Raw genomic sequence first — 17,320 nt, forward strand, 5'->3', positions numbered from 1 at the left:
TATATTGCATGATTTATGATTTTTACATGATAAAAATTGATTAAATAGAGGTTTTTTGGTTAAAAATGGTTAGACTTCGTTTATTGCCATGAAATTTTAGTATGTTGTCACATACAATATTTACACACTGTATGTAAATTTTGAAATAAGATGGTTTCATTTTGCGTGATTTATGATTTTTAGATGTAAAAATCACATAAATAGTGACTATTTTAGCAAAAATAGCTAAAATAACATTTATGGCATGATTTTTTTTTTTTCAATATTGTATATGTGATTTGAACATCAGATCTAAGTTGCATGTCAAATTTCGTTTTATTTGGATGTTTATTGATTTTATATTGTAAGATTGATAAATAGGAACTTTAAATAGTCATAAATTGTAAATTCGATTTTTGGGCATAAAAATTTGTTATTTTCAGGTTCTAGAAATTTATATAGAATATTCAAAATTTTAATTTTGATTTTTTTTACATAATTTTATGTTTAATTAGGAATTAAGGGATTAAAGTTACGTATTATGCGATTTATTTGTGAAATAAGTTGATTTTATTCTATGGGCAAATTTTTATTAAATTTTGGAATGTTGGGAATTTTCCAGAATATATACAAAATTATGATTTTGAAATTTTTGAATTTTTATGACTTTTTGGGAATTATTCCTTTATTATCATGAATAATAGTGTTTAAAGAGCAATAATAAAATATCAAGTTGAATTATTGTCAAATATTTAGTCAAGACTAAATTTTTGAGTCCTAAGAAGGTTAACTTGGACATAGATTAATTTTGTTTTTTTGAAACAACCCCAAAACGGGTTTACCTCATATCATTAATATCACGAATAACCAACGACATCACTTGTTCGGGTAGCAAACTATCCCATACATACCTACTTATTTCAGACGAACTAAAGTGGGCAAGCTCATGTGCTACACCATTGAGTTTCCGACTAACAAAAGACCAAATAACTGAATTGAAATCTGAACAGAAATAGAAAATGTCATCTAAAATTAAATGAAAATCACTATGGCCTTGCTCCTTCGTCTTCAACGCGTCAATCACCATTTTGCAGTCGCTCTCGATGATTATGCGCGTATGTCCCCTGCTCCTTGCTTCTTTAACTCCTTCGAGAATCGCCATAGCCTCCGCTAACCTTGGTTCCATCTCCGCCCTCCTATGCTCCGCTAAACCCCAAACCACCTCGCCATTGCTTCCACGACAAATCACTCCTACTCCCATTCCCCAACCTTCCTTCACCCCCGCATCTATATTCAGCTTTACATACCCCATCCCTGGTTTCTCCCACTGCCCATGTCCACCCGGAACTACCCTTGCTGCCTCCGTGCTTCCCGTACTTCTAACTCCCTTCTCATACCCTCTACTCTCTTCACCACCCGCATAGCATCCAACTGTTCTTGCTCGAACACCACTTTATTTCTCGCTTCCCATATCGCCCAACACCCGAACATGAAAATATCTATCTCACTATCCTCCAACTCCCTCCACACATCCTCCACCCACTCCCTCACCCGCTCATACCCCTCCGTCCTCCTTACTTCAATCCCCAGCCTATCCCACACCCCACCTGTCCACCCACACCCCCGTACAAGATGGAGACTGGTCTCCAACTCGCAACAATAAAGAGGGCATCCTGCATCAATGGATCGAATACGGGTAGCTACATTAGCTTTAGTAGCAATAGCTTCGTTACATAGCTGCCATATAAAGACCTTGACCCTAGGCCAAACATTCGCTTTCCATATACGGTTCCAGAGCTTCTTCTCCCCCGCATAGCTTGATGACCCAGCGCCCTCTAACTCGTCTCCTACCATGGCTTTATAAGCTGATTTTACCGAATACTCCCCCCTCTTTTCCAAATCCCACATCCAACAGTCCTCCGGTTTCGTAGTGCTAATACGTATATTTAGAATTCGTTCTTGCTCGAAAGGTAGAAAAAGCTCACTAACCTTGGCCGTGTCCCACGCCCCACTATCCGCAGTCCACAGATCAGCCACACGCATATCAACTGGTGCCTCTCCCCTATTAGAAAGAATGAGTCTCGACTGTGTGGGAGGAATCCATGGGTCTGACCACATATTCGTACTTAACCCATTCCCAATACGCTTCCTAATCCCCAGCTTCAACACCTCCCGAGCCTCCCAAATTCCACGCCACGTGTAGCTAGGATTAATCCCGAGATTTGCTTCCATAAATTGTCCACTCGAGAAATATTTACCACCCAGGACACGAACCATGAGGCTAGTCTTATCGGTCAAAAACCGCCAAGCTTATTTGCCTAAGAGCGCCATATTGAATTTATGAAAATCCCTAAACCCTAATCCACCCATTCCCTTCGGCTTACACAGCTTCGACCAAGCAATCCAAGGGATCTTCGCCCTACCCCGAGCTGCTCCCCACCAAAACCATGACACAAGGGAGCGAAGTTCATTACAAAAATTGTCCGGGAGCTTGAAGACACTCATCGCATAGGTTGGGATTGATTGGGCCACGGCCTTTATCAACACTTCCCGACCCGCCTTCGAAAACAACTGCCCTTTCCATCCTTGTAATTTCTTCCCCAACTTGTCACGCACCACATTCGCTACCACATTCCTTGAGTGACCGACCATTGTAGGTAGTCCCAAATATTGGTCCTGACCTTCAACCATTCGAACCCCCAACACTTGAGTAACCCCATCTTTATCTCGCTCATGAGTTCCTCGGCTAAAAGAAACCGTAGTTTTTTCGAAATTAATCACCTGTCCCGAGGACCCAGCATAGGCGTGTTAGATCTCCTTCACCTTAATTGCTTCGTCCATTTTTGCCTTAACAAAGAAAATACTATCATCCGCAAAAAGAAAATGTGTTACCGTAGGCGATTGACGGGCGATCCTTATGCCGTGTATAGACCCTATTTCCGCAGCTCGTCTCATTAAACTTGATAAAACCTCCGCACACAGAATAAAGAGATATGGTGATAGAGGGTCACCTTGTCGAAGTCCTCGCTTGGGTCGAAAATTGTCTGACGGAGTGCCATTGATAAGGATAGAAAAGGTTACAAAAGTCACACAATGCATCACCCTATCCACCCATCCTGTATCAAATCCCATACGGATCAAAACCCGCTCCAAAAAGTGCCACTCCACTTTGTCATAAGCTTTGGACATATCAAGTTTAAGAGCCATGAACCCATTTTTGTGCTTGGAATTTTTCATAAAATGGAACATTTCAAAAGCCACTAAAATATTATCGGTGATGAGGCGACCCGGTGTAAAGGCACTTTGATTTTCCGACACAATTTCACCCAAGAAAATCTTCAGACGGTTAGCTAACACCTTTGACACCAATTTATATATGACATTACATAAACTTATGGGACGAAAATCGGTCATTTTATCCGGTGCCTTTTTTTTTGGAATTAAAACAATATGAGTTTTATTAATACCTTCCGGGAAAGGTGCCCCTCGCAAAATGCCAAGGACCGTTCGAGTTACTGCCTGCCCCACTATATCCCAATAGGTCTGATAAAAGAGCCCATTCATGCCATCCAGACCGGTAGCCTTTAAGGGATGCATCTGGTTTAACGCGGTCACAACCTCCTCTTCCGTATAATCACACCGAAGAAGCGAATTCATACTTCCCGTAACTCTCCCAGCCACTCCATCTAGTAAATGCTCATAATGTTCCGGCTGCCCCGTAGCAAAAACATCCTCAAAATACTCCCTCGCCACCCTAGAAATATTGTCCAGACCCTCCCAAACCCGACCATCATTATCAACCAGTCGTGCTATGTGATTCTTCTGCTTTCTCTGACTCGCTTTCCGATGAAAGAACTTCTTATTTCGATCTCCTTCTTTAAGCCAAATTTCCCGGGATCTTTGTCTCCAAAATAGCTCCTCTTGTTTTAGCAGCTCCGCAATCTCCTTAACCAGCCCCCGTCTCTCCCTTACCGCACCCCTTGATCTTCCCCCCGCGTTCAAAAACTCAAGACGTCTTCATTTTTTCTTCAAGTCTCGCATCACCTTACCTATACTTATGACCTTCCACTTCTGCAAATCATCCGCACACCGAGCTAATAGCTCCACCAGATCCGTCCCTCCTTTCTCCCAAGCTTCCTGTACAACCCCCTCACACCCATCCGCTCCCACCCACAGCTGCTCAAATCTGAACAGCTTACTATGTGCCTGCTCCTCACGCATTCTTCGTACCAGACGTAGCAAAATTGGGGCATGGTCTGACCACTCCCGCTCCAAATGGGTAAGTTTCGCCCTCGAAAATAAATCAAGCCAAGCCTCATTTCATAGTGCCCTATCAATCCGGCTTTGTCTATTATCATCCTCCGCTTGCCCATTGTCATAGGTGAACATATACCCCTCAAAATCAACATCCCTTAACCCACAATCGTCCACTGCCTCTCTGAAGTTATTCATTTGCCATTGAGGACGCACACCCTCTTTCATTTCTGTCATAAAAAGCACCTCATTAAAATCCCCTATACACACCCATGGACCGTCATATTGCGAACTTAGCACCCTAAGAAGCTCCCATGAAAGATGTCTCTCAGTAACATTCGGCCACCCATAAAATCCTGTTACACGCCAAGTCCCTTCTTTCCCGTTAATCTCAAAATCCATATGATGAACCGATGCTGACCGAAAATTACATTGTATATGCTTCTTCCACATGAAGGCTAGCCCCCAGACCTCCCAACACTATCCACTTCCATCCCCTCATACTCATCAAAGCTAGCCCTGACTCTCCTAAACTCTTCACCGCTTAACTTGGTCTCGGAGAGAAAGACCAACACGGGGGCCTCTTTCCGTAATAAATTACGGAGTCTACTAACTGCAGAGGGATTGCCCAACCCCCTGCAGTTGAGACTTAAAAGACTCATTGGGCCCGGCGGGGTTGAGTGCCCTCAACCTCCACCTTAGATAAACTTACACCCATGATTTTTCGACATTTGGAAACACCTACCTCCCTCCCTTCGCTTTCCAGAACACTACCCCTTCTTTTCTCCCCCACATGTGCCAAATTAATCTCCCTCCCAACTGATTCACTTGTTTTTGGCTCCCTGCTTTTTCTCGTCCACTTTCTACCCTCCCCTCTCCCTTTCTCTCCCTCCACTCCCTGTGCTGCCCCCTTCTCGCCAGTCGTCTCCTCCACTTCCTGTTGTTCGGCACTTATAGCATCACCCCTACACTCCAGTTGCATCTCCTCTCTTCCCAACGAACTCCCTGTAATTTCCACACACTCCTCCAAAATTACTCCCCCTTCTCCCGTCCTTTCTTCATTTCTGTTCTTCACAGCCTCATCACTCCATCCCATCGCTTTAGGAATGCAATCATTAAAGCCCTCCCTATCCCTTCCTCGTGTCCTAGTTTTAATAGAAAAACTCTGTAATTTCACTATCATGCTCGACACTGCCTCTTCTTCACTACGCCTCTGCTCATCCTCAAAAGCCCCAAACAAAACCCTCGCCTTTGAATGGTCCATCTTCGCCATAGTTCTCACTACCCTCCTTGGTGAAGCCCTCAAATTTTCGCTAAAACGAAGTTCCTCTTCCTCATATGGCCCATCGTCGCAGTCTTTTTCTCCATGGCCTAAAACCCCACACCCATAACAAAATATAGGGAGCCTTTCATACTTAACTTCGAACTCGACTTTCTCCCCCTTTGCTAGAGTAATCTTCACTGAATCACGCAAAGGAGAACGGACATCGTGTAAAACCCTAACCCGAACCGCTCTTTTGACTTCTGGTAACGGATCTTCATCAACTCCCACATAACGACCCAACTGCATCCCTAACTGCGAATATTGTCTAGATTCGAGCGTCCCCTCAATGGCAAATCATAAACCTTAGCCCAGAAGGGAACATAAAAAGCGGCGTATCTGACACTCTACTATCGCTAATGGGATCATTAAAGCACCAAATAAACTTGTCAAAATGCCAAGGTTGCCCATCGACAACCTTTGCTTTATCTTTCTCGACTTCGAACTTGAATATAAAAATTTTATTCTTACCATCGATGAGATTTCCAACTACATTACCTTTAGGGTTCCAAAGCTTCGTCATGGTTTCAAGGGCTGCCCGTGCGTTTATCGCCTTCGACGTCCAGATTCTTCCAACCAATATAGCATTAGTTTTGTCAATATCCGTCCTCTCGTCCTCCACTTCCCATACAAATTCCTCCTCCTGTCCCATAACTCCTCTGCCCTTCCTGTGTCTCAACTCAGAACTTGATGTCATCTCGAATATCAGAATGAAAACCAAACTCTAAGCCAACGAATAGAATAGAAAACACCACGAGAAACGTAGATGATCCCTCGAAGAAAAGGATGATCCTAAAGACGAAGATTAGACGGAGGCTCTCATAGAAATCCTAGAGAGAGAATTATTTGTTTCATCACTTTCTTGGATATAAATAACTTGGACATAGATTTGATTTATGTAATATTGTGTGATTTTAATAAGTTAATAGTCACAATTATCCATAAAACCGGACCGAATATACGATATTAGCTTAAATAGGGCGATTTGGCATATCACATAGCATGTTTCATACATATATTAATGCTGAATTTTTATTATGATTGTCATATTTTAATTTTATATAATTTTGAATTATGTAATTTGTACTTAGTATGACCTTAGTTTTTAATTGATATTTCCCGAAATGAATGCGGATATCGATTCGGTTGTAATTTATGTGATCTCGCATCACTTTTTTTTTCTTTTTTTCTTTTTATAATGTATAAAGTAGAAAAGCTACGTAATTTATTTATTCCGGAGTTCCTTGAAGACGGTGCCATTCGGAAAGGCGTTCTGACAAAGACGATGTTGCCTTGGAGTGCATGCCAAATGAAGTTCAAGGGACCAATGGAGTTGGTTTCCGAATTTGTAAATAGTTGATTAGATTTACTATTTTAGGAAGGCCATACTAGGATTTTATTGTTTTTGCTTTGCATTTGTTTTATATGTTTGCATGCATAGCCAAATCGCCATAACTTCACATGCATATCATTTTATCGAGTCATCGACTGTATCAATTATAATTATCGTAGTTGACCGCTTTAGTTCACTTAAAACGTGATAGATAATAAATTGACAAGACCTCTCACTAAATAATAATTGAGAATTAGCCTTACCAAATAACAGAACCATGAATCCCAATTTCATAAGGAAGTACGCTTGGCTCACCGGGGTCCTAAACTTGTTACGTTGGGTAAGTGGGTAGTAAATTGTTATTACATCGAAATTTGGATTGAGCTCAACAGAAGTATTCGTGACCGTAGTCGCATGTGTTCCGGGCTAAAGATAAATATTAAAGTAATTTTACCGACCGATAATTCTAGAAGTAGAATCGATTAAAGAATTATTCCACCGAGTTATATTAATTAGGGATGAATCGGCTCACCGTGCCCGAATTAGTATGAATTTGGATCTCGAGATCATTTATAATAGTTAGGTAGAGGTCACTTTATAAATGCTTAAAACTTTTTTTAAAATGTTTACAAGTATATGATTATAATGATAAATGTTTATTAATTCCTTCACTTCTTCCTATTTTTTGTAGTCAAATATTGTTTCTCAATTGCAATGACAACTCCGAATTCATCCACAAACTCTAGCTTGAGCACTCTCACCAATGTCTCTTGGCTCCGATCCTTCATAGATCGTTGTAAATTAGAAAAGAATGGGTCCAATTTCGTCGGTTGGGATGCACAACTTCGATTGGCCGCGGAGGGTGACGACAAGTTTTGTTACCTTACCGAGGCCTCTCCCGCCGCACCTAACACAAGGTCTACCCCCGCCGCTAGGCAAGCCTATGAGACTTATGAAAAGGAGTCGGCCACGATCAAAAATGTGTTGATCTTCTCTATGGAGGCCGAACTCCAAAGGAGTGCTATAAAGATTAGCACCGCCTATGAGATCTATACGAAACTTGTGACCATGTTTTCACAAGCTTCGTGGATCATTCAATATGAAGCGGCATCCACATTCTTTGATCTCAACATCTAGGAAGGCCAAAATGTTAGCCCTCATGTGCTTAAGTTGATGGAGCATGTTGAGACTCTAAAGATGCAAAAGGCAGAAATTCCCGAGGAACTCATCATTGACTGAATTCTTCATTCCTTAAACAAGGTTAAGGCATATTTCCAATTCAGGGTGAATTTTAATATGCAAAACTTGAAAGTTTCTCTCGATGAATTGCACAAAATGCTTGTGCAAGCCAAGAGGGAGATTTTAAGAAAGGTGGCAATAAGGAAAAGACGCAAACTCCCTACAAGAACAAAGGAAAGGCTTTCAAAGCTAGCTCCTCTAAGACCAAGAAGGGTGCCCCATCCGGGGACAAATGCCATTATTGTAATGGTGTTGGGCATTGGAAGAGGAATTGTCCAAAGTACCTTAGCGATATCAAAGCTGGAAAAGTTATTCTAGTAGGTAAATAACTGTTCCTATCTTTTATGTTCCAATCTCAACTTTGGTATTTTGATACAAGTTGTGATTTTACCCTTTTTATTGTACTTAGGGCATCCAAGCAAGGACAAGGACAAAGAAAAACAAGCCTAGAAGATCTTGAGGGAAGCTAGATGTAGCCGCCCATGGTGCTAGATCAATGGAAGCTTGATTTTATTTTGCTTTGTCTTTATTTTCATGTTGTATTTTGAAATTTTAGAACTATTTTGATTTCCTCTTTTGACTTGGCAAATTAGTTGTTTCCTTAAACAATGGTTGTATTTTGGATATTGGTGACTTGGTTTGCAACCTAAGTCACTTACTTTATCGTATCGTTTGTTCTAAAATTTGTCATCATACACTACTTGCATCGAGAAACATAAGATTATCGACTTAAATTGATCAAATAGACAATTATAATGATTGAGTCATTATATGTCCATAAGCTATGAATTTTATTCTCCTTATGCCATTGTTACTAAAAGTAACAACTTGCTTATGTAAGATCAAGTGAAAATTATTAATAACCACCTACTATTTACCGTGTTTTACAAACTACCACCCTGTATTTCATTTATACAAAATACCACCTATATTAGAGTGTATATATCCCAACTCACACCGTATTTCACTCCCGAACATGTTTTTACTTATTTTCCAACTCAATTACTAACTAAACTAACAAATTACCTTAATTACTCCTCCAAATTATACCCCTAAAACAATTATAAATCTTATCAAAACAAAACCACTCATATATACCTTATAAGTTATAAACCCAACTCTCCTGATTAAAAATGAAAACAAAAAATTTGATACGTCTTCTCCATATCTGCTGTTGCACCTTTACTAATCAAGCACAAATCCTCATCAATGACATCGACAAGCTAAGCAATATCATACACCATTAAGCAATAATTTTGCTGATACATAACACACAAAAATCCACATACAATGACACCACAAACCATGATAAGTTGATAACCCCCTTCACTTGTTCACCTTTCTTTGTCAAAATCATCTTCTTGCATATTGTTCACTTACAAGCTAAGATTTTCAGCTTTAATTTACAAACAAATAAGTTTTTTGATAATAAGCTCTAAATTAACCCAGAAAATGAACCATAATTTCAACCATCTTACCAAAAAAAAAACAAAAAAAAAACGAATGAAATCGAACAACTTGTGATGAAGGATGACTTAAGTGCGATAGGTTTTGACATGATAATGAGGGAGGGAGATGATGAAGATATGAGGGAGGCAGATGAAGATGGGAGGGAGACAGTGATTTATGTTGGGGATTGAAAGAGTTGAAACGATTAAAATGAGGTTTAAGTGTGATTTGGAGGGGTAATTAAGGTAATATGTTAGTTTAGCTAGTAACGAATCGGAAAATAAGTAAAAACATGTTCGGGAATAAAATACGGTGTGAGTTGGGATATATACACTCTAATATAGGTGGTATTTTGTAATAAATGAAATACAGGGTGGTAGTTTGTAAAATACGATAAATAGTAGGTGGTTATTAACAATTTTCACTAAGATCAATTATAAAGTTATGTTGAGATATTGAACTCACATATTAAGGGAACTAAAATGTATTTACAATATGTCTCAATTAGGTCACTAAAAATTATGTGTAATATTTTCCTCCTTTACTTTCATATGTACAAAGTTGTTTGTGGCTCATAAAGCTATCTTTGAAGAAAATACATGTATTTTTCTAAACATAGAGTGGGAGTGAATTTAGCCACAAACCTTGACTAGAGGGGATCTACGTGAGGAGACCAAAAGAAGATGTTCTTAGGTATGGGATCTACGTGAGGAGACCAAAAGAAGATGTTCTTAGGTTAAACTCTTGACGTGAGGAGACCAAAAGAAAGCGTTCTTATGATAACTTGAGACTTATGAAAAGACAAAAGAAAATGTTTTATTTTCAATCGCTAAATGCTTTTGTCAAGAGTAGGCTCCTATGGTGTAAGAAACACTGTAGGATTGCAGAATTCCCCCTCTTACCTAGACAAGAAGAAGGGTCGTCCCCTCTCCACCATGCAACAAAGAAAGGATCATCAATGGATAAAAGGGATCAATATGCTTTGAGTTTCACAATGGTAGTTTGCTTTTGATTTGTTTTCCCCCCAAATTGTTGTGGTATTTGACTTTTGAGGACATTTCTTTGCAACTTTTGATGTTTGGCAATTTTTATACTTGGCAATTCTTCGCATTCTTTTTGAACATTTTCTAAGCAACCCCATTTTGCAACAAGGGTACTTTTATTGAAGTATATGAGTCTATTTTTGCTCCTATTTTCATTGATGCAATTTTTGCAAACTTTTTTACTTTCATTTTGGTACTTGAACTCAATTTGGAGATTTATTGTGTCCATTCCCTTTTGTATTAGCAAAACATGATGATAGTAATGAAAGAACGATTGCATGACATCAAGGGTCACCTTGGAATAAACGGTAGCCAAGGAGTCATCACACCACAAGGTACTCTTGACTAGGCCTTAGTCCATGAGTCAAAAGATACTAGTATGACACATTCTAGGGTGTCTTGAGGGTATTCTAGCAAACAAAGTCTCAAGGAGAAAAATTATCTACAAGGGCCTATACTTGCCAAACTTCCCAACTAGACATTTTCACAAAATTTTTCCTAAAATGCAACTACATGCCATGATGCAACTAGTATATATACAACCTAATGCAAATGCTACTATCACTAGTATGCCATATAATCTAAATTCAACTCCTATAATCACATTGGTTTGTACTGTATCAAACAAAAAGAAGCCACATTGTCACTAACATAGAGAGGAAAAAGGAGATTTGGAGAGATTTTACCATGCGGTCTTTATATTCCTCATGCTTCGAATGTGGCGTAGTCGGTCCAATGTAATAGGATTGAACACAAACAAATAAATATATACAATATATACATTTCTACACTACAAAAGGGAAGAACATGTTTTTGGATTTTTAAATTTTTTAAATTTTTATCATTTTTGAATTAGGAAGTTTTAGAATTCCCCATCCCCACACTTAGAATGGATATTGTCCCCAATGAATAAAACAATAAGGAATTGTGCAAATGCACTGAATGATACATGATTCTACACTAGATGCAAACTATATGTGGGATATGTGCATGTGATGAATATAGACAAGTGATGCAAACTAAACTATGCTACATGATGCATGCGTTCTATTGTTCAAAGAGCTAATTTGAATTAACTCGCATTCCTTATGATTGAACTTCCCCAAACCGGACAAAACACTATTGCTAGTGGAAAAAGAAAGGGAAGTTCATTCACAAGGCATGAAATGCAACGCATGAATGAAGATTGTCATTTTGGATTCTTGTAGTGGGAGCAAAAAGATAAACACCTCAATGTGACCGAAATGGGAGTCCTTTGAGTGGTGTTAGGACTCCAAAATGAAAAATACCAAGAGCCCAAAATGACTCTCAAAGTGGTGCAAGTTAAATTTTATACAAGTTATAGAAACATGACAAAAAAATAAAGCAACAAAAGAGGGGTAGGAGACTCACAATGTAATAGGTTGGTACTAGCATAAGTGATCAACCCCAGATTGTAGTGCCCTCCTTCAAGCTTTGTCAACCATCAATTGTCACTCATCGTGACATCATCATCATCTATCTCCATGGAACCGGAGGTTTCATCATCATCTTCTTCACTAGAACTTGAACTTTGCTCTTCTTCTTCATCATCTTGGCAAGAACCACTACCTTGCCCGCTCTCATCATCAACTTCCTCCTCTATCTTTGTTTTCCGGTCATCCCTTTCTTCATCTTGAGAAGCATTAGGAAAGAACACTTCCCTATCCACCCAATCTGGCAAAGAACTCGAACAATTAAGGAGTCCTTACCTAGCAAGTTGGTAGGGGGATGGATATTGGGCATAATAGGCATTCACCCGATCATTGTAAGCTTCTTTATGCATATGTTTCATTAGTTGGGTCAAGTAGTCATTGCCCGCCATAACATTACTAGCTTTGAACTCTTGGTAGGCAAAGGGATAAGGTGGTGTAACAATGGAGGAGGAGGGCTCTTCTCTTGGACTTTGTTGTTGTTTGATGATGGTCCCAGCTTGCTCGGAAACGGGAATGAGGTAGTTGGTCCGGTAGGTGGGGATGCGACAAATATTACTTGGTAAGACAATGGACTTGGCATCCTCGATGAGCCACTCATAGGTATGGTCCAAGTTATCATGCTTGAGCCATTGAAACTTGTGAATCAAGTTGCTCATGTCAAGAAGGTGGCTTCATTTAACTGATTTATAAGTGTTATCCTTGTTGAAATCCGGGTTAAAATGTCTTGCCAACGTCGTCACTAAGCCTCCATTAACAATGAAAGCCGCACCATCCTTCCCATTCTCAATATCCAACCATCTTTTGATCAATAGTTGAAGAACATTATACTCACTTTTGGGTTTCCCACCAACATTCAAGAAGGACTCAAGGTAAACAAAGTCTAATTCCTTCAAGTGATTGGCTTCTTTCCTTGCAATCAAAGTGTTTGCCATGAACTTGTGCCAAAACCTTATACCCAGATGATGAATGTATAAGGCATGACACTCTTTGAAAGTAGTGAACTCTAGACTGGAGATAGCTTGCCATAGAGTTTCGGCATCAAATTCCAATGGTCTCTTGCTAAATCGGTCATGATTCTTTAGCCCAAACACTTTATCAAATTCACTTTATTGCATCGTTCTAGTTTTGTTTTCGAGACGGAATTCTACATAATCTCGAGCCTCAATCTTATAATCCCTCAAGGAACTAATGAATTCCAATGTCAAGGAGGGGTATGTCAATTCATTCATGTCAAAGAGGGTTGCCAACCCCATGGACTCGAAAAATGCCTTTGTTTGCTCAAGGACACCCAATTTACTCAAAGCATCTTGACATATAAATTTTGTAGCTAGTGATATAGAATTCGCAGGTTTTGAACGAACGAATTAGGGTTTATAAAACTGGTAGCGGAATAATATTTAAAACGGATTAAAAATATTAAAAACTAATGAATAATAGGCTGTTTATGTGAGGATTTTTGTGTGAATGATTGGAAACAAGAAGTATATTGAATGATGTGCGTGAATTGGAACAAGGTAACCGGATAGGATAGTGGATCTCGTTCTAACCTCGCAAAGTTCTAGCTCAACCTACTATAGCTTCAACCTCTCAAGGAAGAAATAAAAACTAACCTCGCAAGATTAATTTTGTTGGAATATGTGTCCTCCGACAATAATGCGATCACAACTGTCGATCATAATGATCACATGTTTAAGTCTCATTTTAAATAATACAATTGGGAAGTAATATTTTACTGTCAACTGGTCCATACATATCGGTAATGATTGGCTGACTAGAGTTTGACATTACTGTCGTGCGACGGTGGTGATCAGTTGATCCCCTTAGGTCATACCTAAAGGGTAACACTCTTAATTGATTATTTAATTGATCGTATGACGATACGGGTTGATTAAATTACTTAAAATTGACGGACGATTTTGGAAGTAATATTTACGTATCTCATTATAATTTGATTAAATAAGATACAGTCTAAGTGATCGAATTGTTTTATTACTTAGATGAAATTATTGTTTAAGGAAACAATTGCATTTGAATGAATAATTTATTATAAATACAAGATGTTGTGATTTATAATTGGTAAAATATTTTGGTACAAGTAATTATGAATTACTAAGTCAATTTTTTATATGACGTATTTTTTATTAATGCGTTGATTTTTAATATGTTAAAAATACATAACAATTTTACATGACATGTGACATGTGACAAATTGACAAAGATAAAATGGAATCCATTTTATCTTAATATGGACCGAAATTAGGGGTGCTATTAGGAAAATATTATGTTGATTAAGTGAGTGGTAAGCATAATCATTTACCTAAACCTAGCCATGCATACCTAGTGGTTATTGTGAAGAGCACTTTGATCATGCATTGGGCATCACCACCTCCCCCTTCTACCCGGTTTTTCATAGAGAAATACCATGAGTTTTTCTCTATTATTTTTACCATATACACTACTAAAAGGATTAGTGTATCATTCATTCAAACATCCATCTAAAATAAGAATTTTAGAGAGATAAAAATCCTTCCTTTTCTCCCTTCTCTTAGCCGAAATATTAAGAGAACAAAATAATATTTTTGGTCAATTTTTATTCAAAATTAATATTGTTCTAGTAATAATAATATTAATTTTATTAAGTAGTTACCTTGGGTATTATTCCTTGGGAGGGATTCTATACTTGAATCCTTGTTCTTCCATTTTAGGAGTGTTCAAGAACAAGTAAGAAGGAGATCTTACTTGTGCCCAATAATCCGAAATCTTCAATGTAAGATGATGATTTCTTCCTTATTCTTTTATTGTTTGCATGCATAAGATCAACATTTAATTTTATGACTAAATTAATTTGAAACATATATGAATATGTTAAGTAATGAGATATAGATTTCTAACAAGCGGTATCAAGAGCCTTTGATTGTTTGCATGCAATCGGTTATAGTTTTTCCGAGATTATACGATTAACATATAAAACTTGTAAATTTGTGTTATTATGATATATCACGAAATAAATTTTGCATGTTAAAGTTTCTGGTCCTAAAATGTATTTAGGATATTTTGGTTAATTTATGGATTTTTATTGTTCATTTTATATAATAATGGCATTAAAAATGTGATTTTAAGATAAAAATGTCATTTTCGGACTAAAATTAGCTAAACTTCGAATTTTCCAGTGGTTTTTGGATATGTTTTCACATATATCATTTTTAGATGACCTGTAAATATTCAGAATTTTGGAGCTTTTATGCTCGAAATATGGTTTTTTCATGATAAACATCGAATTTAAATGAAAAATAGGTTAATATGAGATAAATTTCGAATCTGGTCATATAAATTTAGTACTTTGTCACATGCAATGTTACAAGATGTGTGTAAAATAATCAACTATTATGAAGTCTCTATGCATGATTTATTAATTTTTGATGAAAAATAGCATAAATAGCTACTTTAATTAGTGAATAATTGCTAAAACATACTTCATGACTAAGGAAAAATGTCACATGTTGCATTTTATTACCTATTTCAGATATAAACTTGAAAAGTTGATAAATATAATTTTTCTCATGTTTTTATGATTCTATTTGATAAATCCGATAAATCGCAACATTGTTTTTCCCGATAAATTTCGAAATTTTTAACCTAAGTTTTTGAACATTATGAGTGTCATGGTATTTTTCCAGAATGTTCATGAGTTTAAATTTCAAATTTTGAATTTATTTGAAATTTTTATGATTTATTTGGAGTTTATAACATTTTATTGTAATTTTGAGTCCACTAATGAACAATTTTAAGAAATATAAGTTAATTATAGTCAAATAGTTAGTGGAGACTAATTTTGAGTCCTAAGTTGGTTAGGGTAATTAACTTGTGCATAAATATGATTTTATGTAATTTATTGTGATTTTAAAAGGTTGAATCACGCAAATCCGTAAAAACCGATTAATATATGATATTGGCTCCTTAAAGGCGATTTAGCATAAAATTGGGCATGTTCATACATATTATAATGCTGCATTTTATTTATGATTGTCATAATTTTATTTTATGTAATTTTACTTAGTATGGCCTTAGTTTTAATTGGTATTACCCGAAATGTATGGGAATATCGATTCGGTTGTAATTTATTGTGATCTCGTATCACCGTTTTGTAATTTAATAGATTTATTTTATTTTAATTACAATTGTATAATAGGAAATTATGTAATTTGTTATGTAATTTATTTATTTCGGAGTTCCTTGAAGACGGTGTCACTCAAGAAGGCGATACATAAAGACGGTGTTACCTCGAGATGCGTGCCAAAACCAAAGTTCAAGGGACCAATGGAGTTGATTTCCGAATATGTAATAGTTAATTAGATTTTCTATTTTAGGAAGGCCATACTAGAATTTAATTTATGTTTTGCATTTTATTTATATGTTGCATGCATCGCTAAATCGCCACAACTAAAACATGCATTGTCTTTTTAATTGAGTTTATCGATCGTGTCAATTATAATTATCGTAGTTCACCGCTTTAGTTCACTTAAAACGTGATAGATAATAAATTGACATGACCTCTCGCTAAAATAATCAATTGAGACATAGCCTTACCAAATAGTAGAAACCATGAAAACCTATTTCGTGAGGGAGTGCACTCGGCCACCCCGGGGTACAAACCTTGTTACGTAGGGGAAGTAGGTGATAAATGTCTATCCACCGAATTCATGTTGATGAGGGTTTCATCGGTTACCCCGTGCCCAAGTTAATGTGAATTTGGATCATGGACACATTTATTCGAAATTTGGATTGACCTCAACGGAAGTATTCGTGACCGTAGTCGCATGTATTCCGGGCTATAGATAAACATTAGAGTAATTTTATCGACCAAGAGTTCTAAAAGTAGAATCGATTAAAAGGTTAATCCACTGAGTTATATTGATAAGGGTTTCATCGGCTACCCCACGCCTAAGTTGATATGAATTTGGGTCTTGGAATCATTTATCTAGTTGGGTAGAGGTCACTAGATAAACGCAATAAAACTTATTTAAATTAATTTTACGAGTCTTATTATATTGAAAACGACATATGTTTTATTCCTTTAATATTCGTTTTGTAGATCGCATCTATTTCTCATAACAAATGGCCACTCCAAACCCAAACGCCACACCTCTCACTAATATTTCATGGCTCCGATCCTTCATGGATCGTTGTAAACTTGAAAAGAATGGGTCAAATTTCTCCGATTGGGATGCCCAACTCAAATTAGCCGCCC

At 37.4% G+C, this 17,320-nt stretch overlaps 2 protein-coding genes across 2 annotated transcripts; both read right to left on the reverse strand.

Annotated features, from left to right (window-relative positions):
* Nucleotides 1-817: 817 nt before the first annotated feature.
* LOC141607450 (uncharacterized) lies at nt 818-1,291 on the reverse strand. The gene has a single exon (XM_074426800.1). The coding sequence runs from the start codon at nt 1,289-1,291 to the stop codon at nt 818-820; it is 474 nt and encodes a 157-aa protein (XP_074282901.1).
* Nucleotides 1,292-4,299: 3,008 nt separating this feature from the next.
* LOC141607451 (uncharacterized) lies at nt 4,300-4,635 on the reverse strand. The gene has a single exon (XM_074426801.1). It carries the CDS (start codon nt 4,633-4,635, stop codon nt 4,300-4,302), a length of 336 nt encoding a protein of 111 aa, XP_074282902.1.
* Nucleotides 4,636-17,320: the final 12,685 nt, after the last annotated feature.

Source organism: Silene latifolia, chromosome 10 (genome assembly GCF_048544455.1).
Source record: "Silene latifolia isolate original U9 population chromosome 10, ASM4854445v1, whole genome shotgun sequence".
NCBI classification, from domain to species: Eukaryota; Viridiplantae; Streptophyta; class Magnoliopsida; order Caryophyllales; family Caryophyllaceae; genus Silene; species Silene latifolia.